At 41.5% G+C, this 26,906-nt stretch overlaps 1 protein-coding gene across 3 annotated transcripts in view; it reads left to right on the top strand.

Moving 5' to 3' along the window:
* CEMIP (cell migration inducing hyaluronidase 1) overlaps positions 1–26,906 on the top strand; it is a 67,832-nt gene that overhangs the window by 901 nt on the left and 40,025 nt on the right. The window contains exons 2-10 of one of the 3 annotated variants that reach the window (XM_073304101.2): positions 2,264–2,416; positions 3,107–3,245; positions 5,355–5,591; positions 6,989–7,168; positions 12,823–12,893; positions 14,008–14,103; positions 14,747–14,868; positions 17,210–17,351; positions 18,424–18,615. In XM_073304101.2, the coding sequence (XP_073160202.1) occupies positions 2,264–2,416; positions 3,107–3,245; positions 5,355–5,591; positions 6,989–7,168; positions 12,823–12,893; positions 14,008–14,103; positions 14,747–14,868; positions 17,210–17,351; positions 18,424–18,615 (1,332 nt within the window). Of the gene's footprint in view, positions 1–2,263; positions 2,417–3,106; positions 3,246–5,354; positions 5,592–6,988; positions 7,169–12,822; positions 12,894–14,007; positions 14,104–14,746; positions 14,869–17,209; positions 17,352–18,423; positions 18,616–26,906 lie in introns of those variants that run through there. The other 2 variants (XM_073304102.2, XM_078854668.1) reach the window with 2 other exon arrangements.

The following is a 26,906-nucleotide window of genomic DNA, read 5'->3' as shown; positions in this document are numbered from 1 at the left end:
ACAAACTAGGATTGGACTGTAGAGTTTCTGCACTGCTCCTGGAATGAATGGGTTAAGAAAGGAGCTTGGACCTTTAACTCTGAATGATCCTGGCTTTTGCTAATTTAAATCCAAGTCATAAGAGTAAATCCCCTCCCCCTAACTTCTGTCTACTTCTCTGCCTGTCGTTAGACTATGAATTCCTCAGGTCTGGCGTCATCTTTTCTTGAATGTTGGAAAAACACCCACGATAAACAAATAATAATGAGCTGACTTCTACCCATCCAACTTAGCCTGTTTGGAAGTTTATACCTTTTAAATTTGACTCAAATGTCAGTGTCTGTGACTGATTTTTATAATCTTGATGTGAGCACACTTCCAATTCTTGTCCTTCGTAGAATCCTTGATCATTTCTTTTGACTGTTGTCTATTCAAATTAGTGTTGTTTTCAGGCATCTGGTTACAATGCAAGTTCCATTTACCACCTGAATTATTTATCTTTTTCAGTCTACTCTTATTGATTCTACATGTCTGCCAGTAGAGATCGGGAGCCTGATTCTGATCTTTTCTTCTCCAGTGTAAATCAGGAGGAATACCATTGATATCACTCCAGTTTGAAACTGGTGCACATAACTGATTTGAGCCCTGGATATTTTTCAGTATTTGAATCACTGCTCAACAATTATTGGCATTCTTTACATAGAAATGCAGTGATCAAGTCAAAGAACTCCTGTAGATCCAGGACACATGTTGCACACATGAAATGTCACTTGCTACCCTGGGTAACTGGCCCTTTGGAATCTCAATAGAGGATGTCCTTAAGAGACACCAAACCAATGGCTGATCTACTTCTATTGTTTTAATTAAGAGTTGGAGTTGATTTGGAATCTAACAGGAAACTGAATGCAGATGGACAGATTTTGTTCAGGATGTTACAAAATTCTAATTGTCCTTCTGGTTTTCTAGTGGCAAAAGAATACAGAATATATAGCTCCCTAATTGTGACAATATTTCTTGATGTCAGCACTAAAACATCTTGACAGTGAGAGAGTCTTAAAACTGATCCACACTGGCTGCTTTGTCCATCAGTTGGAATGTATTTGTATCCATTACAAAAACAAAGACCTTCTCATTGGTCTAGATGCCTTGCAAGAAGTCCTGAACCCCTTGAGATTTGCCATTGACTTCAGTGGGACTAGGATTTCACCCCATACCCATTGTCCTAGATATTCTGTGGTCTTGCAGATTGACCTATTACCCCAACAGAGTTGCATTTTTTTTTTTAAAAGGGAAAGAACAACATGTGAATCGCACTGGGCAAAGTACCAAGAGCTGATGAGAACCTGCAACTCCCATTGATGGGAAAGGGTTCATTGTTCAAACTCCCCGTTGTCCTCAATCTTCTTTAATTAGGAAGTTTGTAACAGTCATGAAATATTCTCACACACACCCCTCTCTTGTTGAACTAGAGTAGATGTGGGGCTAATGTGTTGGGTAAGATTAAAGCAGAGAAATATTTTATCTTGTAAGATGAGATGCCCTTGGATTTGGTACATGAGCACAGTTGAGAGGTATGTGTGTGGAGACCAATGATGTGCAACTCTTGAGTGGGTGGATCCTTCTCTTTTTTTCTGAAAGATATAATGAAGCCAACCATTCTCTCATGAGATTTCTAGCTCTTCCTGGCTTTGGCCAGACTTGAATCTCCCTGAGAACTATCTTGTTATGGTATTTAAACCACTCATGCTTCCCGTCCCAGCTGAGGAGCAAAGACTGTAGAAATGTATGGCTTTTTTCCCCTTTAAGTTTACCAGAACTCACAGGTACTGTTTTGGCATTAGCTTGTGTTTAGGTGACTGTTCAGGTTGGGTCTTTTCTCCTTTTTCATTTGCTCCCTAGAGCAGACACCTTTGTGCAGCTCGTGACAGACTGCCCACATTATAGCTGGACATTGACAGGCAGAGCTGTAACATTAAGGGCAAAATCCTCCCCTTTTCTCTACCACTGTCTTGATGCGGTGGGACCAGTGATGTTTTGCTGTGCAGGGTAGTAAGGTGTTTTTTGTGCTTTGAGTCCAGCATAGCATGTTCCCAAAGATATCGTTCATTTTCCCTTTATCATAACCCAAATACAGCCCAATCAAGGTGGAACATCTTTGCATTTCAGGGAAGAGGCATCCTCTTCGAATGTAACTTATCGAGCATGACAGTGTCAAGGGCATAGATGTGGCATTTTCTTTCTTGAGTGAAGCCAAGATAATTTTATCTCCCTTCATCTCTATCAGCAGAAGCAGCCTCAGCATGTCCTGATCAGGATCCTGAGCTGGAACCCTGGAATGCTGGTCACGATGAAGATCAACACATTGAAATCTGCAAAGGGAGGAAGCTCCTTCTCTCTTCCTCTGCAACCGTCCACTCTATCCACATTACAGATGGAGGTAAATCCTTCTGCCAGCCTGAGACCCAAGGCAGGGGATGAGGACTCTCCATTAGGTCTACTTAGATCAGCACATATTGGTACAGGGACAGCTTCCTGCAGGGTGCTCTGAGTTAGAGCAAATATTGGATAATGCCAGTTCAGTTTCATACCAGGGTGGGTGGTGGTAGGGATGATATCCACTCTGGGCAACTAAGAGTAGCTTGTTTGTCCTCTCTGGAGAATTGACAAAAGTACATCAACTTGCTTAGTAGTTCTAGTCCTGCAGTTTCCTTTGTAAACCCTATCCTAGTAATTTGCTGTACAGATAATGTCCTAATGAAGCAACGCTAGTCTTAGGATCTCAGGACAAGTCAGATATGTGTTTACTCTTTGTCTGGAAGGACGGTATCCTATTTTGTTGCTGATGACTGCTAGCATTAACCGCTTTTATTGAGCATTAACTCATAAATCCTCATGCAGTCTCCTATTCAGTCCTTCTCCATGCAAAACTCCACTGACTTCAGTGAGTTTGCCTGAGTAAAAGCCAAATAAATACTTTAGGATCTGGCCCTAAAGCAGTTTTGGGGAATATGTTTGGCATTTCTCTCTCATGTAACTGGGAAAGCTGGCCCTGCTTTTTGCACAGTCGCACCACTAACTCTGATGACTTGCTGTGTTTTAAAACTTCATACCATTATTTTTTCCTTAGGAAAGCTGGTAATTAAGGACAATACACAGCCTATAGTTTTGCGAACTCGACATATATTGATTGAAAATGGAGGAGAACTACATATTGGCAGTGAGCTATGTCCATACCAAAGTAACGTGGTGGTCATCTTATATGGGCGGTATGTACCTAAAGAACATGAATCCCCTAATTTAGTGCTAGATCTCTATATTACATGTTCCATTTCACAATGCAGAGATACAAAATAATAATCGCAATTAAAATTTCACTGACATTAAACATAAATCACCCATGCAAACAATGCTTTGTGGGAGGCTTCTTAGCCTATTGAGATGATTAACTTTACAAAACAAAAGAGAAACTTTGGGACCTGGTTTTGAGTCCTGTTTGACACATCACAAAACTGCCACATATTTCACAATCAATTGATCTCATTAGCTGTCTTGCTCAAGAGATTTTTGTAGCCTATCCATTCTTTCAAATATTTTAAAGTCCCAGGAAAAAGGCCCCACATTTCCATTATTTTCTTGCAGTTACCTTGGTCTGAAAATGTTCATGCCTAAATGGGACGGGGGGAGAAGGGAGGGAGAGACGCAGAGACACAGACAGACACCCTGATGTAGCTCAGGAATTGCCCAGCACTCAAGTGCACACCCACTCTGGAGTGTAAACCCAAATTTGTATTGTCTTGTGCTGCACAGAAAACTGTACAGTTTAAGCTCGTGAAAGTGTCTCCGTCCCTCAGTGTGGAGGAAGATCTGCACAGCTTTTTGCCCCCAGTTATGAATTGCACAAACTGGTTTATAGAAACCAAAAACAAATTTACTAACTACAAAGGATAGATTTTAAGCGATTATAAGGCATAGCAAACCGATCAAAGCAGATTACTGAGCAAATAAAGCAAACACGCAAACTAAGCTCAATACACTAAAGAAACTCGCTTCAAGTAGTAATTTCTCACCCTAAATGTTTTAAGCAGGTTGCAGAGTTTCTTACAGACAGACTGATCTTGCTTGCAGTTTAGAACTCCAGATATTCCTTTCACAGGCCTGACACCTTCTAGCCTGAGTCCAGTCCTTTCTTCCCCAGATCAGTTTTAGGAGTTTTCCAGCAGTTCTTTTAGGCAGGTCTTTACTGAAGAACCAACCTAGATTAACTCACTTCCCTACCTTAAATGGGACTCACATATGGTGGGAATCCTTTGGTTTTCCCCGTTAGGTCCCCACCACTATTAGTGGAAAAATACTAGTGGGTCAAGATGGGGTCCAGTACCAGGTGACATGATCACATGACCCTGCAGTGTCAAAGCAGCATCCCAGGAAGCTTCTCAGGAAGGTGGGAGATCTTCAGAGTCCTATTGTTCTCCCTAATGGCACATCCAGGCTGATTGCCTACTGTCTGGTGGGCGTTCCCCAGGTGTAAACACAGTTGTAGTTGTTACATAGGCAATATTCTTAATTTCAGATACAGAAATGATACATGCATACAAATAGGATAATCATAGTCAGTACATCATAACCTTTCCAATGATACCTCACATGATCCATCTCGCATACAACATATCTTAGTTATGCCATATTCATGTCATATAATATCTCGATGAAGAATATGGGGCATAGTGTCACAAGAGGTAACTCGGTCAAAGAAGTACTCTTCACTTTTGTGCAAAGTGCTCTAACGTTTCAAGTTGGTCAATATTACTTTCTATTCACTCAGGCCTGGTTGATACACCACTTTTGTACTGATGTAACTACTTCAGCTAGGGATGTGGTTTGCGTTTTTTAAAAAAAAAGTTCTACAGTTACAACCTCTAGTATGCATGCAGCTATACCAGCATAGCATATTCCCCTTCCCATATGGGAAAAGCTATCCTTGTGTAAGCCCATTTATACCAATATAACTGTATCCACAAGAGGTGTGTTGTACTGCTTTCCTACCAGTACAACTTTTGTGTGTCGACAAGCCTCCAAATGTAGTAGTGGAATGTAGATAGTAATCTAAAAGAACAACAAAGTAGTGATGATGAGTCAGCTGCCATGTCTGTCCTAAATTGTCTCTGACCCCTGTTGTTAGTGGTATTTCAGACAAAGAATTTATTTTCTATAGAGTCCCAGCATTTTGCATTCCTTAGGATCTCTTGAAAGAAATACATTCTAAACCATGTTGCTTCCTCTCCTGTTGGGCAGTACCAGCACTTGGTGGGAGGCTTCTTGTTGGCTTGATGGTAAAATATTCTGATTCATATATGTGTGTATTTTTTACCCTACAGAGCAGATGAAGACATCCAGCCAGATGCTGAGTTTGGCCAAAAATATATTGGGGTCAGTCGAGGTGGAACCCTTGAGATCCATGGTGAGAAAAAGTTGTCCTGGACTTTTTTAAACAAGACTCTTCACCCTGGTGGAATGGAAGAAGGTGGCTACTACTTTGAGAGAAGCTGGGGCCATCGAGGTGTCATTGTCCATGTTATTGACCCAAAGACAGGGGCAGTCATCCATTCAGATCGGTGAGTCAGTTTAGAGCCATCAGTACCTGGGAACTTTTGACATTACCTTGAAAGCAGCATCACCATCAGATCCAAGACTGGCAAAGGCAATTTCCAGTGACATATTTATGTAGGTCTCATTGTATGCCTCACTATAGCTCTTCTCAATTCCATAGGCTCCATAACCAAAGTAGGGCCCAATCCTTCAAGATGATGATTGACTTCAACTCCCTGCAAAGTCAGCAAGAGTAGATGGTGCTCAGCACCTTGCAGGATCGGGCCTTTAATGTGGTTCAAAGACAGTTATACCCAGGGCTTTGGAGCGGAGCCCGGAGCTAGAGCGCAGAGCAGCTCTGGAACAGTGGAGCTGCAGGTTTTTGCCTGGAGCTGGAATGGAGCCAGAGCACAGCTCCAAAGCCCTCAGCAGTTTACCCAGAAACTTCCTTTCTTATGGGTCATTAGCAAGTACTAGATTTATTACATACAAAATCATTGTTTATTTCTTTTTGTGGTAGTTCCTAGGAACCTTAGTCGTGAACCAGGACCCTATTGTGCTGAGAGCTGTAAAACACAGAACAAAAAGATGGATTGGAACCTAGCAAGTTTACAATCTAAGCTAACTAGTATCCAAACCAGGTCCTGAAGAATTGCCTCAGACAAACCTCTCTTTGACTTCAAAGGGGATGCAGAGTTGTTGGCTGAATTCCAACTGAAGCAGCACTGTAGTCTTACACCAAAAATAAGTGATGCATTTTTCATTGTGTTCACTTCAATCAAACTGGGTCCCTTCTCTACGAAAATGTTACCACAAATTAAGACAATTAACAGTTTTAAGTACTTGAAGCTTTAAAAATGTTTATGAAGAACTGCTGATTGTCGGGGGTTTTGTCTGAGAGCTAGTTTTTTTTTTTAAAATGCAGGCATGCATCTTATTTCTAATACAGTGTCACAAAAGGAAATGACTGCACAATAAATAATGTATTACTCAGAGTGGCACGCTTTGTTTGTTTAATTAGGATAAAAAACAATCGAGCAAACAAAAAGCACCCAACAAAAACAAAACACCATCCTAGAAATTATATCCGTAAGGAAGAAAAAAATGTTTATTCTCTCTTCCTACATACTTACCTATTTTCTTACTTTTTTCACCTGCCACTATTTCTCAAACGAGACCATTATTGTTACAGTTTTGCTGTTTCATTATCTAGATCTTAAGCAATTCTCTGAATTAGTTTTATGGAAAACCATAATGTATTCTTTTAAACCAAACCAGTATAATCATCATTCCATTTCACTATACTATTAAGTAGCACTTTTGCAAGGGATGATATCTTTAGCAATACAAACCTGTAGATCTCCTATAGAATACCTGTAGTGTGCTGCTCCCTGGTGTAAATGCTTCTTTTCTTTCCGTTTAGGTTCGATACCTACAAACTGAAAGGGGAAAGTGCCCGTCTTGCCCAGTATTTGAGAGCAATTGACAATGGCATGATCCTGTCAGTAGCGGTGAATGATGAAGGGTCTAGAAACTTGGATGACTCGGCCAGGAAAGCAATGACCAAACTGGGCAGCAAGCATTTCCTCCATCTTGGGTTTAGGTATGTGCCTGTTCTGCCAGCACAGAGCCCTTATTATGCTTTTCATGTACCCAGATAATTCCACTCCCTCAAAGGCACAGCATTCTTTCACGCTGTGAAAAGTTTTCCTTTTTTCTGTGCGAACTTTTAGCAGTTAATTAAATAGCCTAAGATGCATTCAGTGTCTATATTGGGCATTTTTATTAGGAGATTGAGGAGTAACACATGATTCACGTTAAAAGGCATGTATTTTTCCATGATAACCCCATAAGTTATCCATTCTTGTTTGTTTCCATGCCATACCCTAGGGATTTAAGATGTATGTATAAAATATATCCAGTGTACTGTAGATACACTAGCCCTGAAGTTTGTTTACCCAAGAGAACGATATGTAACAGCCATATAGCCCTGGCTAAATACATAGACATTCTGGAAAATATTTTTTTTTTATCTAAGCAAATGTATATTTGGGATTTCTGCAGCACATAATTTAGTATGCATTATATTTACTCTGTAGACTGTAAAACTCCTTTGGCCACTATACAGTATATGTTGGCACACACAATGCATATTCTCTAAATCCGTATTTGCCCAGTTGGAGTCCTAGTTTATCATGCTGCTCTGCATTTAGGCACTTTTTTAAAAAGTGCCTGTTACCCAATAGGTCATGGTCTATGTCCAGTCCGGAAGGGTCAATGTGGACCATTTTTTAAAAATCCTTCAAAAACGGAGCCAAAGGCCAATCGTTGTGAGCATGTGTGCGACAATTAGGAACCTGCAGATGGAGAACATGTTCAGTGTGGTATATAAGGAAACTTAGCCGTGAGAGTCCCTTATCTGTTATAGGGACTTGGATGCTCTGGGTTGAGAATTCCGAATGAAATAACCTCATCGGCAAAAACAGGACAAACTGAACAAACAAAAACCCCCGTATTTCCTCCCAGATACCCAGAGTCCATGTGATGGCCCAATGGCCTGCCAGATTTCTGGTTCTGTAATTCTAGTTTTGAGACACAGAAAGAGACTTTGAAAATCCTACATCTTTTTTCCAGTCCTGCAACAGGGAGAAAAGATTTTTTTTTCATACTTTTGTGAAACTGCTTCTAGTATTTTTATCCAACACTGGCATTTTAATGTTCATTTCCAGCTCCTTTACAATAGGGACTTACAATGGGAATGCCTAGAGAATCTGATTCATCGTGTTATGACTCAGCTCTGCCATGAACTAGCAGTTGCCATCAAAAAGTTAACACTTGCCATGCTGCTACTTGAGCTACTGCAGCATTCTTCTATATTTTAGAAGAGGAAACAGTGGTGCCAACCCAGATATTTCTTGGGTAAGAGGGCAACTTCTCCTTTCCCCACTCCAGCCCCCTGCCCCACTGGCTGGAACTCATTCCAGTGCCCACTTGTCCCCTGCACAGGGACCCTGGATTTCCCTTGGCTGGGGAGTCTCCCCCTCTTACCCACACATTGCATGAGTCAGTGCTGCCAGGAGTCAAGTTCTCAGCAGGCTCCCCTGCACTCCACCCCACAGGAACAGACTCCCCGTGCACCACATTGCAACATCAGTTGGCATGGATGCCCTTCCATCTGGATAAGGGGGTGGCCAAGCCAAATTTGAGTGGCGTTGTGACCCTGTGCACCCGCCTGCAATGCCACTCACTGAAATTTGGCCTGGCCACAGTTCTGTCTGTATAGAGGAGCAGCCAGGTCAAATTTCAGTGGTGGTGTGACCTCACAGCCAGAGTGCTGCTCCGGCCCACTCAGGCAGCAGCCTTACTGATTTAGTATAGAACCACTAAAAGTTGTCTGGCCACAGTCCCCCCGCAGTTCCATTTACATATGTAATTTTGAGCAAGTGCAAAAATCTGGAGAGTGTGTGGGGAGAATGCACCTCTTCTTCTTGACCGGAAATGAAGGTGACATCTTGGGTATTATGATGTAATAATTTTTGGCAAATGTTGGCCCTTTTATGTATGTTACACAGTGACCACCACTGTGTAACATACAGGTTTGTAAAAATACTCACATCCCTGTGTACTAGTTAGGTGCGTCCGCCACTTTTGAAAACATCACCTCTGAAGTCCCCAATGACTTTTTTTGGTCTCCTGTGTCACTTGGGGTCAGATTTATAAAAGTATTGGGTGTCTAAAGAGGTAGACAAAACCCACTAGGCACCTGTCTACATCTTTAAAAACCTCACACTTTTTCAATGGGAGTTAAACACCTAACTTAGGCACTTTTTTGAAAATGTTATTTTAAAAATAGATCAGGATAACAAACTAGCAAAGATTCTCTGTTCCAAATTATAAACTAGCAAAGCCTGAAATCCTTACTCAGGCAAAATTCCAATTGAAGTCATTATTTACTGAGGCCACTGTTCTGAGTTTTTTGTCTGAGTTAAGGATTGCAAGGTTTGGTCCACAAATAACAAATTACCCACAAACACCCTGAAGCCTGGGGATGCCTTTGTTACAATATAATGGCCTCCCCACCCCACCCCCACCCCCGGAAAACACCTGCGTAAGCAGTTAGTATATGTAGTGGATTGTGGGAAGGGTTAAAGGTGTGAGTGGGGAGTGAAAGGGTTTTTTTGCAGGCCAAAGAGGCCAAAGGGGGAGGAAGGGAATGAGTTAACTTGACGCTTTATTCAGAACCAGATCCCAATCTGCGTGACTGGCTCTTTTCTCTACACCAGCCTGAACTGGAACACCCTCATTTGGTTCTGAATTCTACAGCTTGGACCCATCTCTACTCTGAGCAGAAACTCAACTGCAAATATATATTTGTACCAGAATCCGATAATAACCAAGATCATCCTATCTGACCCCTTTCTCCTCTGCAGTGCAGTCGATAGTGAGGGAAAGGGACTGGATGTTGTTTTTGTTGTCCTTTTTGAACCTCTGCCTGGATACTGCATATCAACAGCTACATAATCATCAAGGAAGTCTGAATGCCACGCTGCCTTGTGTTGGGTTTTTACTCTGTAGTAGAGTTAGTGATTTTCAGTGCACTGTACACTTAAGCACATTTTTAGTACTGCTAAAGTAAGGGCCTGTCAAAGGTTAAAAAGTCCCTGCTCGTTCTGGACATTATAAAGAACTGTAGCTTTGTAAAAATTACTCTGGGCAATTTGCTAGATTATATATCCACCCTCTAAACTACACTGCAGAAGAGGAGTCAGACAATGGGCAGTGGATTGATTTGCTCTCTCTTTCTGATCACCCTAAAACATCTGTTGGCTTGATGACGGGCTGACAATACTAAATCAAACACCTGTGTGCCAGATCTGCACAGCACCATGTCCATTGCTGATGACAGCTTGCGACTGTTGCTGAGACAATAACTGGTGCAACCCCAGCTAGTAATTTTTGGGTCAGATATATTTGTTTCACATTTTTGAAAGTGCCAAATGAGTCAGGTTACTCCGTCACTGCCTGGGTAATTTTCTTGTACTGCGGGCTACACAGGGATATTGATAGATAGCAAGAAACCATCTGTCTCCCACTTCTGTCACGCTAAACCAGGTCCTGAGCTGCCATAAATCAGCATTGCTCCATTAAAGTCAAAGGAATGATGACTTACACCAGCTGAGCATCTGGCTCACAATGTCTGTTCCCGTTGCCCATTTGCTGAATCCAGAAAAGTCAGAATGAATAGAAGAGCTTCCCCTTCCTTGTCTCAATGAGAAATGAATGTGCCCTTTAAATACTGAGCTTTTTAAAAAAACAAAAAATCAATCAAGACAGTCTTTCAGCACTAGCTGCTGACAGTTGTTCTGATCAGAACCTCACACTGGCATCGGAGGTGCTACTCTGGGCTCATACAGGTGTAAAAGAGTGAAATTCAGTCCTCACATTTCACACCATGAGGACATGTTACGTGTGGCCACATGCATTAGGATGAACTGGCTTAACCATGCTGTTAACCATAAACGAACGCGGGGAACCAAATACTGGAAAGAATGAAACGGGTGCAAATATTAGTTTAAGAACAAACTGAACTGTTCTGAAATATATTTTTGAATGCTCTTGGCCTTGTTTATTTTTTAATCATATTTTTGTCATTTGTTTTTATTTTTATTTTTAACCAAAAAAAAAAAAAAAAAAAAGGAAGTGGGGAGGGGAGTCCGTCCTGCCTGCTGAGTGATCAAGTGTCATTTCTTCCACCATCCCATCCCTCTTTCTCTTTTGGATGGAGATCACAGCACTCCAATGCCTTTGGCACTCTGTGTGCAGGAAAGTTTCCAGCAGGAGCATCTGGCTCCCTGGCAGATGCCTCAGGCAGTTGTGCTGGCAGCTTTGCAGCTTCCCCAGGGTCTGTCCTGTGGTCAGGCCACTGATGAGCAGCTGGAGCTGCCTTGATTTGTGAGAAGCCATTTTCTTTAGATTAACAGGGTGTATATGTCACCCCTATTCTCACCATGGGACTATGCCTACTAAGAGTCTGCTCCTGCTGAAGTTCAGGGGAATTTAGTCAGTGACTTCAATGGGAACAGGATTGAGCCCTAATAAAGGTGAGATGGCTGGTAATACCTAGTGTGTTTTTGATAATTGGCTCTTAGCGTCCATATATATTTTCCATAGAAGCCTGAGGGCTGGTTTTAAAGACACCTACATTCCAGTTACCATCAAATGCAATGTGTGAGGTACTGGCTTGGACTCCTAGCATAAAGTCCTGACTTTACTGAAATCAGTGGAAGTTTTGCCAAGAGACAGAGGATTTCTCTAAATGGGTTTTTATTTGCTAAATGTTGGGGCCTCTCAACTATAGAGAGAGTCCCACAATGCCCTTGTTGTTCTGTTGTGATGCATGTGATTAATAACATTCATGGCTGATGTCTATTTAGTCACATAACACTAAATCACAGGCAGCAGTAAGACAAAACTCCCTGCTCTGACCCATTAGTGCCCTTCTCTTGAGGGTCCATCTCCAAAGGTGAGAGGGCAATTTACTCTATTCCCCAGACCAGTTCAGTTCACATGCTAGTGTTTCTAGCCTTGCTGATAACTCTCTAGTAGATACGGACGGATTCCACCTGTGACCATCAGATAGTAACAAACTCCACTTATTGCTGACCTGGGGCTGGAGCTGAACCAGTGATCGTGGCTCATAAACCCCCATTCCTGATCAGTTTTGAAGTGAAGAAAATATATTCTCGTAGCATATCTATGCACCTTTGATAGCAGTTTTTGCCAGAAAATCAATAAAACAGAGTCCTTTATAAATCCCCACAGCTCACTACAGGCTGAAACCTGACCTACAACATTTCAGCACACATTCAATTTGCTTAACCAAATTTAGCTGTTTTAAAGTTCTTTTGTGGGGGGAGGGGGGAGCCTTTGCAGCCACCCAGAGACATTGCCAGTGTCCCATTTTGCTACCACACAAAAGCCTCTTTAGATAGTCCATAAAAAGTGAAGTCCACTGGTGACATTTATACAACGCTATGATTAATTATTTCAATGAGATATTTGTCTTTTGAACCTCATTTCTCTTGTTGCATATTTAGCAAAGAAATAGAAAGTGTTAAGATATTGTCAGTGTAAAACAAACTGCAGTGTCTCATAAATCTGTCTGTTTTGAAGATGGTGCACCAGGGAGGAGAAAACAAATGATGCATACAAGTGCCAGATGAAATAATATGATCATTTCTCATTTTGATTTCTCAGGCATCCTTGGAGCTTTATTACAGTAAAAGGAAACCCTTCCTCTTCGGTTGAAGACCACATGGAATATCTAGGTAATGCAGAATCCTAGACTATCAGGGTTGGAAGAGACCTCAGGAGGTCATCTAGTCCAGTCCCCTAAATGAAACAAATACTTGCTTGGAATTGCCTGGGCAAGTTCCTCCCTGGTATAATTCCATGGAAGTCTGTGTAATTACATAAGGGATAAACTTGTTCCTTGACGTTTGTACTGTCTGACACTACACTACATTGAAGCTGTGAACAGGAGTCTTGCCCCCTTACATTATCCCCATGCTGTGATGCAGCTGGATGGGATCTGACACAGGCCACTCGTACACAGACATACAGGACCAGATTCTCAGCTAGTATATACCAGTATAGCTCCATTGAAGCCAAATTATCTATCCACCTTTTTGACATAGTTCCACTGATTTATCTCCATCTAAATCACTACAAAAGGTTCCCCCCCCCCAGCCCCCGCTCTCCTGCTGGTAATAGCTCACCTTACCTGATCACTCTCCTTACAGTCTGTATGGTAACACCTATTGTTTCATGTTCTCTGTGTATATAAGTCTCCCCACTGTATTTTCCGCTGAATGCATCCGATGAAGTGAGCTATAGCTCACGAAAGCTTACGCTCAAATAAATGGGTTAGTCTCTAAGGTGCCACAAGTCCTCCTTTTCTTTTTGCAGATACAGACGAACACGGCTGCTACTCTGACACCTGATTTATCTCCATTAACATGAGATGAAAATCTAAGACATGATATTGTACCATGATAGTCAAAACCTTTCAACCTATACTAGTTTTTGAGGCTATTTGCTGTGGAATACCATAGTACAATATTGTCTAAATAAAGATAATGACCTGGTTTGTCACAATGTAAACTAGCAAACAAAAAATGCAAAATAAAACAAAAACCATGATTTCCTTAATTCACTTTTTTTTGAGAATTCCTCCTCTACAAAGGCAAAGTCTGAGCAGAAGGAAAGAGTCTGAAAAATCATTCCAAGAGCAGACAGAACAATTTTGCTAGACATTTTGCAGGCAATTACTGAATCTGCTCTGGTCTCCCAAGAGACACAACCACAGGCTTGCTCCATTGCCTATTAAGTCTTAGCTTCTGTCACTTGCGAGCCATGAAATTGTTATTAATTGTTTTACAGGACACAAAGGATCAGCTGTGGCCAAAGTATTCAAACTATTCCAGGCTGAGAATGGAGAGCATTTTAATGTGTCTTCAACCAGTGAGTGGGTTCAAGGTGAGACCTCTGTTTGTGTGCTAGCAGAGTGACAGAGCTTAAACCGTGCTGATCGCTTTTTGAAATATTCCTTTTTATCACACCAATCACCATTCCTTTGTTTAGAAAAAGACGGTCTGATATCTGTTAAGGTTGCCTTTTAATCCAAACAAGAACATAAGCAGCCTCTCTATTTCCAAGCCCTATAAGACTCTCTCTAATTTGAATCCTTTCTTTTTTGCATTGAATGTGACCGTCCACGTGTTAAGATCAAACCAACATGTGTCCTCCTTTTCTTTTGATTATGTGGTCACCGCTTGTCAGAATGGTGTTTCATTCATTGTAACAAACAGCAGCTGATTGCAAGCTGACTTGAATACATACAGAGGGCTCGAGGGAGAAGGGCACAATTCAAGTTCCATAGCTGTTAGAAATGCTCATGCTACATACTCAAACCATGTAGTTTTTAAATAACTCCATGCTCCCTTGCCTTGCTACACTTCATAGCATCAGTAAAGCAGCTGCCAGACTGGCAAGGAGAACGAGGAACTAGGCAGTTATTGAAGAAATTTGTTAATGGTATTTGAGACTAAATTCTGGTAGGTGCATTTTTGCTGCATTAAGCATGGCTTTCTATAAAATGGCCTTTCCTGTTTGTCTCCAGATATAGAATGGACAGAGTGGTTTGAGAAGCCCAAAAAGGCAAGATCCAAAGACACGGAGAAACTTTCTGACCTCAGAGCAGCAAACCCAGGCAAAATCTGTAGTCATCCCCTTGCTATCCAGGTAGGACAAACTCCCCATTTTCCCTATAGATTAGCTTGCCTGATGTGCAATAGCAGTATAGTAAGCAACCAACTGCAGCATCAAAGTCAAGAAGGTTCTAGTAGACCTTAGGCCTTCTTGGTGACAGTGTTGTGAGCTGTGAATGCATTTAGTTTCTAGACGTCTCTTCATGCTCTTGCATATAGACTGGCCACAATGCTGGCAAATGTTTAACACTAATGGGAGGCTTATAAGACCGAGAAACTATATTCCTCATTCTGAGTCTGATCTTGCAATCCTTATTCACACAACCAGTCCCAGGTCAGTCAATAGGACTACTGGTGTGAGGAAGGTTTGTAGAATTGGACCATTTATGCTGTCCACAAAATATGTAGTTTCCTATAGGAAGATTAAGAGGGGGTTGGGGGGAAAGAGAGGGATGTAAATTTTCCAAGGGTCTAAAAGGGCCTTAGAATGGAAGCTGTCTGAAAAATTAAGCACAAAATGTGACCATAACATTAAAACCACAGATTGCATTAGGTTATGGGGGAAAATGTCTTTGGGCTTGCAGTCATTTTTTTCAAGTCCATTGTTTTTTCTTTTGTAGAAGTCTGAATTCCATTCAGTGTGAAACATGTAATCAAATCCTCGAATGCACATGTTGAGGGGAAAACATACACCTTGTTATGACTGCAAAAGCTACTTAATGTGTGAAGGAAAAATTGCTTTTATTGGCAAATTCCTGCTGCATACTTAAATGTCCAGTGGATAAAATTCTGCAGCTCAAGTGCTGCTTAACAGAAGACCATAAAATGATTGGTACTGTGGGGTTTTTACAGGGTTGACTTGAGCATTAAGGCATCTAGGAATGGATCCAGCAAACTCTTACTCACCTGGGTAGCCCTTGCTCACAAGAATAGTTGCATTAAATTTAATTGAACTACTCATGCAATGAGGATTGCCTGTATGAACAAGGGCTTCCAGGACTGAGTCTTCAATTTAATCTCATAGTGAACAATGAGGGGGGGAAAAACTGTTCCATAATTACTTGCCAGGTCAATGGTAAAACTGACTCCACATGCGTTTCAGCTTTTGTTCATGCGTTGGAAGAGGGATTTCAGTTCAGAACACAAGAGCCACTAGACCAGATACTAATTTAACTAATAGTTGCTTTTGTTCATGTTCATATGTATTAAAAGTGAAACAAGAAACGCAATATTTTTCTGTTACTGAAAAGTTATAAATCATGAGCGTCTAAATCCTCGGCTGATGTAAATCCATGTAGCCCATTGACTTCATCAGTTCACGCCAACTGAGGATATCGAAGAATCAAACTACCCTGCCCCAACGATGCTAAGCACAAGAAGAATCAAAATAGAACAAGAAATTTTGTAGCCAGGGGCACATTTCCCATTGATTGCAGTGAGCGTGCCTATGAGTGAGTAGGAGTTGCAGGATCAGACCCCTAATTTAGATGGTGACTCCTTTAAGAGCCTAGTGCCTTTTTAAAATGAAGGTTATTTGGCTGGTCCTATGCAATGCATAGCATTTTTATGCAGTGGCAAGAAGGGTTGCAAACCTGAGGTCTAGACTGTGGTACTGAATCCCAGTCTTGCGAGGGGGATGGGATGGACTGCACTGCCCCAGGAGGAATGCATGCTGGACATGTTGAATCCACCCTTGGGGTGGTGTAACTTGATCCCCTTCCAGCATGCCCAGCCAGCTCCACAGGCTGGTTTGCATGTGGGAGAGCAGAGGCCCATCTCCTCTTGCCCCCTTGGGGCAATTTGTGACCTCAGAGTGAATGGGGGAGGATTCCTCATGATCCCTGAGTATAGAGATAGCAACTATCCTGGGCCCTTGCAAGGGAGAGAGAGAAAACTCCCACCAATTTCTCCTGCAAGGAACAGACACAATCAGGCCCCAGGTAATGAAATGAGCAAAGTTAAGATGCTTGAAAGCCATGAGTTTGTTTGGCCCCATCCATCTGCATTCAGAGTTTGAATCTGACCTCAAACTAGTGAGATCTAAAATCAAGGGAAACAAGGCGGGGTTAGCAAAGCTCAGAGTACTGTTTCCAAAAAAAAAACAACTCTGAGTCCTAATATAGATGTGGGAGTGACACGATTCACTTAGTGATAAATCCATGTGGTCTGCATATAAAAAGCTATTGTGCATGAACCAACTAGAATGTATAAATGGATTCTACCCATGATCATTCATCCTGTTTTATTACATGATCATTGTGCATCATCTTAATGCTAAGTGATCACCCTCATTCCATGCACAGAGAGAGTAAGAGGGTGTGAACGCCATTCATGTTTTAATGCCCACCCCATGTGCATTTCTATTCTCATCCTAGGCAGCTACACTTTCTGGAGCCAATTTAACAACTGAGGTTTTCTACAAAAGCGGACACGATTATAGGTTTATGTGCCATGGTAAGGATCAGACAGACGAAGGCTGCCAAAATTACCGAGTGCGGTTCCTGTGTGGCAAACCTGGTATGTGACTCACTTTTTAATGTCCATCTGCCATGTCATTCAGAGCAGAAATCCCATTTTGAATTTTCCTCCTCCTGAGCTGGCTATTTTATAGGAAGCAGAAATCTGATACCAAACACAATAATTCGCTTGGGAAACCCTTTGATTTCTGTGTTGCATTCTTTGCTTTCTGTGTTGCATTCTTTGGTCCCCTGAGTTCCCCTCTCTGAGCACTTAGCCACAGGTAGACAGGATGGGCCAAACCAGACCTGGTGGAGCACCTCCTACTAATGTCAATGGGAGTAACCTCTACTTACTGTAGAACTGAATTTGGTCCAGTGTAGTTCCTCAAGCTGAGGTTTGGCTAGGATATTGGGGTGAGCCCAGACAAGTCTTCAGTAGAGTATCTCAAGAGAGATTCTTGAGCACTAAGTGGAATGATGTGATGGTGTCACCAAAACCCAGTAATACTGTACAGATACTTGGCAAGACCTGTAACAATCTCCATGCTTTCTAAAGCATTTCAAGATGGGGCAGGATTATTCCTTCAGCAAGCGAGGAGACTGTTTCCTGCTAATGCTGTTGGGAAGCAACATGTTTTTCAAAGTAATTTTTTCTTTTACAATTATTCATTTAGCAACCTGCCCTCATACTGGTCATTACATGTGATTCTTTAACAATCATTTAGTAGGGAGATAAAGATGGAATGCAGTTATCTTCGTTGGGGGAAAAACAGTCATTATGTTAAAGACCACTTTTGGGAGGTTTATTGCTACTGTAAATAACAGTGCAGAGCAACACTAACTCCTGGAGCTAAGTGAGTGGTAAGTTGGAGCCACTAAGGGCTACATTTAAATTTAGTTAAATGGCTAGTGAAAATACACTTGCCAATAACTAATGAATAGGCCTTTTTTGTTTGTTTTTGATTTCACAAATCAAACCCAACCAAGACCATACTTGGGATAGCTGTATCATATGTGTTGGATCAGTAAACTGCTAAATTTTGTTGGTAACAAAAATGCCCAGAAAAGTTAGCGGACAATTTAAGGTTCAGTGAGCTGAATTCTCTGCCATCCCCTTTTTTGCTTCCTAGTGAGACCAAAGCTTACTGTAACCATTGATACCAATGTGAACAGCACAATCTTGAAGCTGGCAGATGATGCACGATCATGGAAGGCTGGAGATAGACTTGTTGTTGCCAGTACGGATTATTCCATGTACCAGGCGGAAGAATTCCAAGTCTTGCCATGCAGAGCCTGTGGGCCTAATGAGGTCAAAGTATCAGGTGAGGATTTATCTTGTCATTCACATGTTACTATGGGCACATTCTTCTCTCCTTCATACCCAAGCAGCTCCATTTAAATCAAAGGTGTTGCAGAGATGTGAATGAGAGCTGAATTTGGCCTTCAGTTTGTTGATGCTATTGTGAAATCTGTACCTTTTGCTATCTGAAAATCACCTGACATCTGTAAGTGATGATAGTGCCTTCTGGTTTATCTGTGGATTTTCCATCTTTCTTCCCTAGCATCCTGCTCTTGATCTTATCTCCCAAGCACTTTGCAGGGCAGGCCTGAGTTTGTAGGATTTGAGGGATGCACATACTCTACAAGAGGATCACCTTCTGAAAAGCATAGGATGAAGTCCTTTCTTACCAAAAGGAGAAGAGGAGCAGGTCATGAGATTTTTAGGGTTCTGTATTATTGTAGAGCTGGTTATTTATGCCATGCAGATATATTTAGGCAGAAACACAGCATCACATTTATGAAATACTACTCTGTTAAAACCATCTGTTTTTAGTATCTATATATAGAGCACATGCCACAGTGGAGATGTGTTAACTATAGATCCCTACAGTCACATGACCAGCCATAGAATCTCAAACCACAATGCTTGAGTAAACCAGAGTTGCTGTAGAATGCTGAGTGAATTGATCTGAGACAGATGAAATAGGAAGATGGGTGTAGCGATAATAAGATACAAAGTTTTGTTGGTTTTTTCTCTCTTCAGGAGGACTAGCTCAAATCTAGAACAGGCTGCAGGCGGTGAAAAATCATTGCTGTCTAATTGTTCTTCAATGGTCTTTGTTCTAAATCCAGTTAAAAAAATACAGCCACCACAAAGCGACCCCTTTATTGTCCATTTCAGTAGAGAGGCAAAGATGTCAGGGAGAGATTTTTCCAAAACCACAAATGGCTTTTAAATCTTCCCCTGAATCTGTGAGGTCCTTCTTTTTTCCTTCCAGAACTTGGTTTTGGTACATTGATGGGCAGTATGGAGAAATAGTGCATTAGCTACCCATTCTGTCAGTAGGTGGAGGACTTTCCAGTACTGTCCTTTACAACAACAAAAATTCATATAAAATATGCACCGTAGCTGATTGCTTATGGTGGTAATTCAGACATGTTACATTGCCAATGAACTGCCAGCGTTTAAATAAGAGATAAGAATGGTGAGTCAGATTAATCTGAGGAGAGATTTTTAACATACACTTAATGTAACTTCATTTTGAGAAAACATATTCCAACTTAGAACAATCAGTGCACCAGACAGTTTGCTTAGCTCTGCAACATTAACTACTTCATGCACCATTATCTTTGATGCAGCCCTTTCTGAAGGATACAAGTGTTTCCTCCTGCACTGGTTTTTTGGAAGGACTCTAGTCATTCATTGTTCAACCAGGAAAAAGAGGGATACTGGTTAAGCCAAAAAAAATATTATTCTGACTTTGAATTCATCATAGTCTTATGACTTAAGATGACAAGCACTCTCCCAGAGAACACAGCTACCAACCGAATATTATTCTCGTGAAACACTTGAGCTATTGGAAAAACTGCATCAATGGTACAAATGTACATTGTGAGAACAATCTTGGAAAATAGTCAATAAAAATGAAGACCATAGATTACTACATTTCTAAGACTCTCCTTGTATCTTCCTGGATCTCTAAAATTTTTATAATTTAGATTCATCTTCTACAACCATTTCCATTGAGTTTAATATTAGGAAAGTGAACAGACAGGAAAAAAAGAAGCCATGTGATTTCAAGTAGAGATCTAAGTGGAAATACTTAAAGTATTTGTGCTCTATGTTTCCAATTAGTTGTTAGGAGAATTTGGACATCCCTTTTTATTACCACAGATGACACACACTGGGGCCAAAGTCCGCCCCCCCCCACCCCCTTACATCCCTGCAACTCCATTGACGTCAATGGGATTTCACTGGTTATATAAGTCAGGGCACAATTTGACCCAATAATAACTGCATCCAACTTTCTTGTAGCAAAATCCCACACACTAAAAATAAAATGGAAGAATCCTGCATGACTGACATAGTTCAGTCTAGTTGAAGGGAATAATGTGAAAGATTGAAATCTCCTCCATCCTCACAAGAAGACAAGTAGGTCAAGGGAGTGTCCTGTATACAATCAAGTTGAGAGCTCCAAAAATCTGCCCATTGGAAATAACAAACGATTATAAAAATAGTTTTACTGATAATAGGTTTTGTCCTCTTTAACCAGTTTGGTTTGTTGGGGTTGTTTCATTTTTCTCTTCTTTTTTTAACTAAACATAAACTAAACAGGACTAAACTACTCAAGTGTCCATTTAACAATATGGCAAAAAAAAAAATCCTCATGCTGTAAGGATTTTTGTGGAACATCCATTTGGCAGAGCAAAAGTCTAATTATCATCAATGTTCTAATGTTTTAACAGATACAGCTTTGGATATTTTGCCAGATAATTTAAACTAGTTAGCCAACTTATAGACTATTTGACACTTCCTGCTGAGAAATCACACTTGCTTTACTGACTAGAAGTGGCTTAAGTAGCAGTAAAAAGATGAATATTAGAGCACTAAGGCTGAGATTTTTAAAAGAGCCTAAGGGAATTAGGTAGGCACCCAAATCCTATTGAAGTCCAATGGGAGTTGGCTAACTCTTATGGTCCTTTGAAAATTCCAGCCAAAATAGCTAAAGCAGGCACCTAAGGAACCATTCTTGCAAACGCTTACTTACTCAGGTGAGTAGTTGTATTGATTTCAAAGTTGTTACTTCCATGAGGCTCAAACTCAGAGGTCACCAGTCCCAGTAAAATGGTCATTTATTGAAATGGAACTCCTTCCCCCTCCCTCCTCCTTTAACTGTCTTCACTTGTCATTTTTATGTCTAGATTATTTTCTGTGAGGGCATTGATTAAAACTGTTTGATGTTTTATCTCTGGACTCTGCAAAACTGGGGGAACATGGTGCAAATCAGAGGAGGGAGAGAAGGAGGAAGGAAGGGTTGTGTTATTACAGTAGGATAGGATGAAAGATCAAGTATTTCTTGTGGTTTTCCCCAGGAAACCAGTCTTATCTGTATCTTTTTGTGGCTGTATATGAAGTTACTAACTATGCTGATAAGTTTAACCATGGATGGGATATACATAATGAAACAACCTTTTGTGCATATACTGTACTTGATAAAGCATGATTTTAAAAAAATACCCTACTTGTGGTTGGCCTAATAATTCAAATTATCCCACCCATTAGTAAATCTGTGATTACAACTGCATCACACACACATCTGGAATCCAACTGGTACAGCTGCTGAGACTGAATAATTGTGGAGCGTTACTGAGTTTGCTACCTGGCAATGCTAAAATATGTGAGAAAAGCTTTAGAATTAGGAACTTAGCTAAGAACAGATGTGGGGACAATTTCTCCATTCCAGCTCCTCCATGTGAGTTGGCTTATTGATCTCTTCTACACTAAGCTAGTAGGAAAATTCTTGATCTCTTGTCTTCTAAAATATGCCAGATTCAGCCATCTCCTCAAAAGGTGTTGAGCTGGATTCTCCACTGCAAATATTTATACCATGGCAAAGAGTGTAAAATGCTACCTTTCTTGTTTTGGTAGCACTTAGTACTAGCTTTGCCCTGTGAACGACTGCACAAAGTGCAGGGCAATGGAGAGTTGATGTCCAGGTTTATTATATGCACCCAAAAGTTTAGGTGCTGATTTTAAACTCTCCATACCTTCTACAGATGTGCACCGTTTAGCTTGGAAACCTCAGGAGACCATGTTTCTTGTAGGATTTCTGGCATGGTCTGCTTTGGGTCAGGCAGGAAACATCACAAAAAAGGCCCTTTCCAGCCTTCTTTTAATGCTTCTTCCTCTAGTCCTGGCCATTGTCTGGCAGCATGTGTAAATAAAACACCCTAAATAAATGTTAACGCAGCATTTCAAAAAGGGTGGGAAAGGTTTGATTTTTAGAAATGGGGGAGAGGGAGAAATTCTTTAATATTTCTCAATCAAAACTCTATCTTTTCCACCGCACACTCCCAATGCCAGGTGCAAGTGTCAAGGGGAATTAGAAAAACGCAGGCTGCCCTCAAGAGGGAGGCATATTGGGTCATGGACAAGTGCAGGGGAAAAATCCTAATATTTATAGGAAGAACTACCCTGTCAGATTTATTAGCTAGAGCAGAAAGTACTAATGAACAATTACAGGCAATGAGATGAGCACCTGCACACTTAACCCAACAATGGAAATTAATCCAATTTATTACAACCCTCAGGAGACTAAATTATTGTGTGCCACTGGCAGGGAATAGAAGGCTCTGAGGTGCACCAGTGCCAGAGGCCCCTGCAATGTCAGGGAACTGATTAAGTGAGAGATTCCCAGATGATCCAGGCCCCACATTGCAGAGGATGGGGGGAAAAAATGCAAGGTCACTGCCAATCTGACTAGGGGGAAAATTCCTCCCCAACGCCGAATATGATGATCAATTAGACCCTGAACAGGTTGAGGAAGAACCATCCAATCCAGAACCTGAGAGAGCGAATTCTCTGCACCACCTCACACAGCGCTTGATTGGTGCGAGGGCTTGCCACAGCTGAGCCCCAGTGTCTCTAGGCTTGGCACCTCTGGGCTTGCCACATCTGTTATGAAAGTGTAAAAAAAAAAAAAAAAAAAAAAAATTGCTTGAGCCCAGGCACCCCTCTCTCTCTCTCTCTCTCTCTCATTACAAATTAAGCACTGACCTCGCAGCACTGTCCCAGTGCCAGCTGTGGCCATCTCGGATGCTTCAGAGGAAGGAGATTTAAAAAACAGAACAGATACACTGGGTGTGGGGAGGGGAGGATCCCTTTCTGACCCATGCACATGGACAGCTGAAACCCAGAAGCCTGAGATTTTAGGAACATAAGACATGAACCGTAAGAGACCCGCAGGGCTACTGAGCCCTGCCCCTTCCCAGCACAGGCAATTCCATCCTACAATCCCACTCATAAATTTGTCAGGCTCTCTCGTAAAACCAATTAAGTGGCTGCATTCTGGGTGTGTGGTTCAGGTGAATTCTCAGCTGGCCAGCTACAGCCAGAATAAAAATGGGAAACCCCATCAATCTATTGCAGACCAATGAGGATTCTGTAGGAAGATGGATAGCAGGAAAGAGCGTTTGTTTGCCATTAAACATAAGCAAGATAAAGAAAATGTGGATCCAATAGGCAAGATGGTGGGCAGCATTTGTTTTATGGCTGTGTCTACCCTTGGAGCTAGGGGTGTGATTTCCCAGCTCAAGTAGACATACTCACACTGGCTCCTACTGAGCCAGCAAACTAAAAATAGTAGTGTAGCCACGGCACAGCAAGCAGCGGCCCAGGCTAGCTGCCCCGAGTACAAGTCTGCCTGAACCCCCTGGGCGCGTAATGGGGCGGCTAACGGGTGCTACCGCTCCCCACTGCCTGTGCTAACACAGCTCTGTTACTATTTGTAGCACTCTAGCTCGGTGAGCGCATGTCTGCTTGAGCTGGGAACTGCACCCCTTGCTCCAAGTGTAGGCACAGCTTAAATGACGTAGCAATCAATGGGAGCTGTTCCGCTGACTTCAGCCTGGCTTTGGATCAGGCCCAGGATATGTGCAAGTTTAGACGTTTAAAAAAAACAAACAAATATTTTGTCTGAGAGAAGAAACGGCCAGGAGCAGCCTTGAGAACTAAAATCTCTGGGAGGGCGTAGAATGCAGATCTAGAGGAAGTCAATTTTTAATATTGTTCTGAAAGAAATGACAATCCTTTCACATCTGGATGATTATAAAACGTGATAAGTGGGGAAAGGCTTTCAGCCACATTAGAACAGACTGTAGCTAATGTTGTGGTTGTAGATGCTTTGCTTGAATGCTAGAAAAATGGAGAATTTAAATATTCCATGGTGCCAGTGGTGGGGGGTTTTCCCCAAAAAACTGAAAACCAGGGAGACTTTAATCCCCCCCCAAAAAACAAAATCTATGAAAATGAATTTAATTTGAATATTGGTTAATTTAAATAGCCAAAAATGGCAATATGTACATCAGTGAAGTATGGATTTTACCAATAGAGAGGTTGATGGAGAGACCCAAATGGAAAAAACAGGCAGACAGATCAGACACTGTCTGTCTGAGGCTGCGGTGTTTCTATCAGATTAGGGGTACAATTTTCAAAAGCACCTACGTGATGTAGGAGCCAAAAATGCCGTTTTCAAAAATGACTTAGGGCCAGATTGTCAATAATATCTAGGCCCCTAAAGATCCCATTGGGAGTTAGGTGCCAAGGTACTTTTGAAAATCCCACTAGGTGCCTAAAAATACATTAAAAAAATCTGATCCCCAGGTTCCTTCTGGTTTTGATTCGAACCCAGAATCAAAGCTTGAGGGTTATGTTCTGATACGAAGCTCTGAATATGAACCTCCATAGAATTTAGAGTGGTTCTGATTTGCAGTTCTACTTTGGCTTCTGTCTGGCCCTGATACAGCAAGCCATGCCTGTTCACCAAAGCACATGTTTGCCTTTAAGAATGTGCTTAAATCCTTTAATGGAATTTAAGCACACATTTAATTTTAAGTTTGTGATTAATTGCTTTGCTGAGTAGGGATGGACTTAAGCAGCTGCTCTGCCAAACCGGGGAGGGCCTCAGTTAGATAGACACACAGACTAAAGTGATTTATTTCTGTGTATATTTGTATTTTGTTAGTTTAATTCTCTAGCATGATGGCACATGATAAATCAAGCGAGTTTTTTATTCTGCCACACTGGCCTATTACATAGAGATGCAATGTGACTGACCACATCGCTCTGGTTATGAAAATAATACGGCTCAGCTGCTGAGTGCTATTGGTGACAGTCATCTAGCTGATACTTGACATCCCTCTGTAAGTGATGCCAGCAATACGGAGCCCATGAAAACTGATTGTAAACTGCTTTGCATCTGGCTTTGCTAATTTTTGGACAATCACAAAAACAGCTCTGGTGTTCAAACAATAAAGACTATGCTATAATATTCAAAGCAGCAAAGTTCTCTCTCTTCTTACCAAACGACAGTGGAACTGGTTTGCAAGTCACTGACACTGGGCTTTCCTATGGCAGGTGTCACACATGTCACTTGTCCACCATCTGCCTACCTCTAGCTAGCAACTCTCAGCAGGCCGGCTATAAGCAACAACTTAATTTCAAACTCAATTTACAGTGCTATAGAGGGAGACGTTCTTGTCTCCTTGTGAACTCTCAAGCAGATTTCTTTCACAGCTGTCTCTGAATGTGCCCCATGAGCTGCTTGCATACCAAGCATTTAATGGGAACCAGCAGTAAAGCCCCCATTATCATAGAATATCAGGGTTGGAAGGGACCTCAGGCGGTCATCTAGTCCAAGCCCCTGCTTAAAGCAGGACCAATCTCCAATTTTTGCCCCAGATCCCTATATGGCCCCCTCAAGGATTGAACTCACAACCCTGGGTTTAGCAGGCCAATGCTCAAACCACTGAGCTATCCCTCCCCCCCAATTACTCTGTGCCTAGCTTTGTTTTCCACATAGAATTTACAGTACATGAGGACTTTGGAGCAGTAGTCTCCTCCATGAAGCAGGCCTACCTTTCCTGCAGTATAGCCCTACTATTACATTGTTAAAGGGGAGTTTGAAGTTCTGGCTGCTGTTACAAGAAGTGGTTTGTTGTTGTTTTTCAACAGCCCATTAAAGGCACCATTTTAGAACTATTATGTGAAATACACTTACATTTTAAAAAGAGAGACTCAAGGAAATTTTCTTATCTCACATCAAGTCAAGTGAGCAAAAGCATACACCCAACAAAGTTCTATTTAGAAGCTGGTTAGTGAATATTTAACATTCTTGTCAGTGCTTAAATTTTGTGCATGTCTGTGCTGGTATTAAATACATGCAATCATGCCATTTATTATTCTAGAGCTCAACGCTCTCTCAAATAATAAAACTGTCTGTTTTAATTGCAGTGCTGCAAATCCAAGAGCTGCTGTTCAAAATCAGATGTTCTTATGATTATCTGAACTTCTTTGTTTCAGTGAGTAAGGGAGAGGCCAATTATGGGAGATAACTGAAAATAGAATTCAAGAAATCAAGGGGATCCATGGATTTGCAGGGTCTCAACCATCCACCATATAGTCTCCTTGTGCAGGGGACAGTGACAGGTCTGTGCATTGTCTGATGTGCACAAACAAGGGCAGTAACACCCCTTTTCAGTTAGGGTGTTCCTGCTCCAGCTGAGTGATCTTGTGAGGCTAGTGGGTCCCAGACTGATCATATGCAAGAAAACA

The sequence above is a fragment of the Lepidochelys kempii genome, chromosome 10, assembly GCF_965140285.1.
Source record: "Lepidochelys kempii isolate rLepKem1 chromosome 10, rLepKem1.hap1, whole genome shotgun sequence".
NCBI lineage: Eukaryota > Metazoa > Chordata > Testudines > Cheloniidae > Lepidochelys > Lepidochelys kempii.
This window is presented reverse-complemented; position numbering and strand designations above follow the sequence as displayed.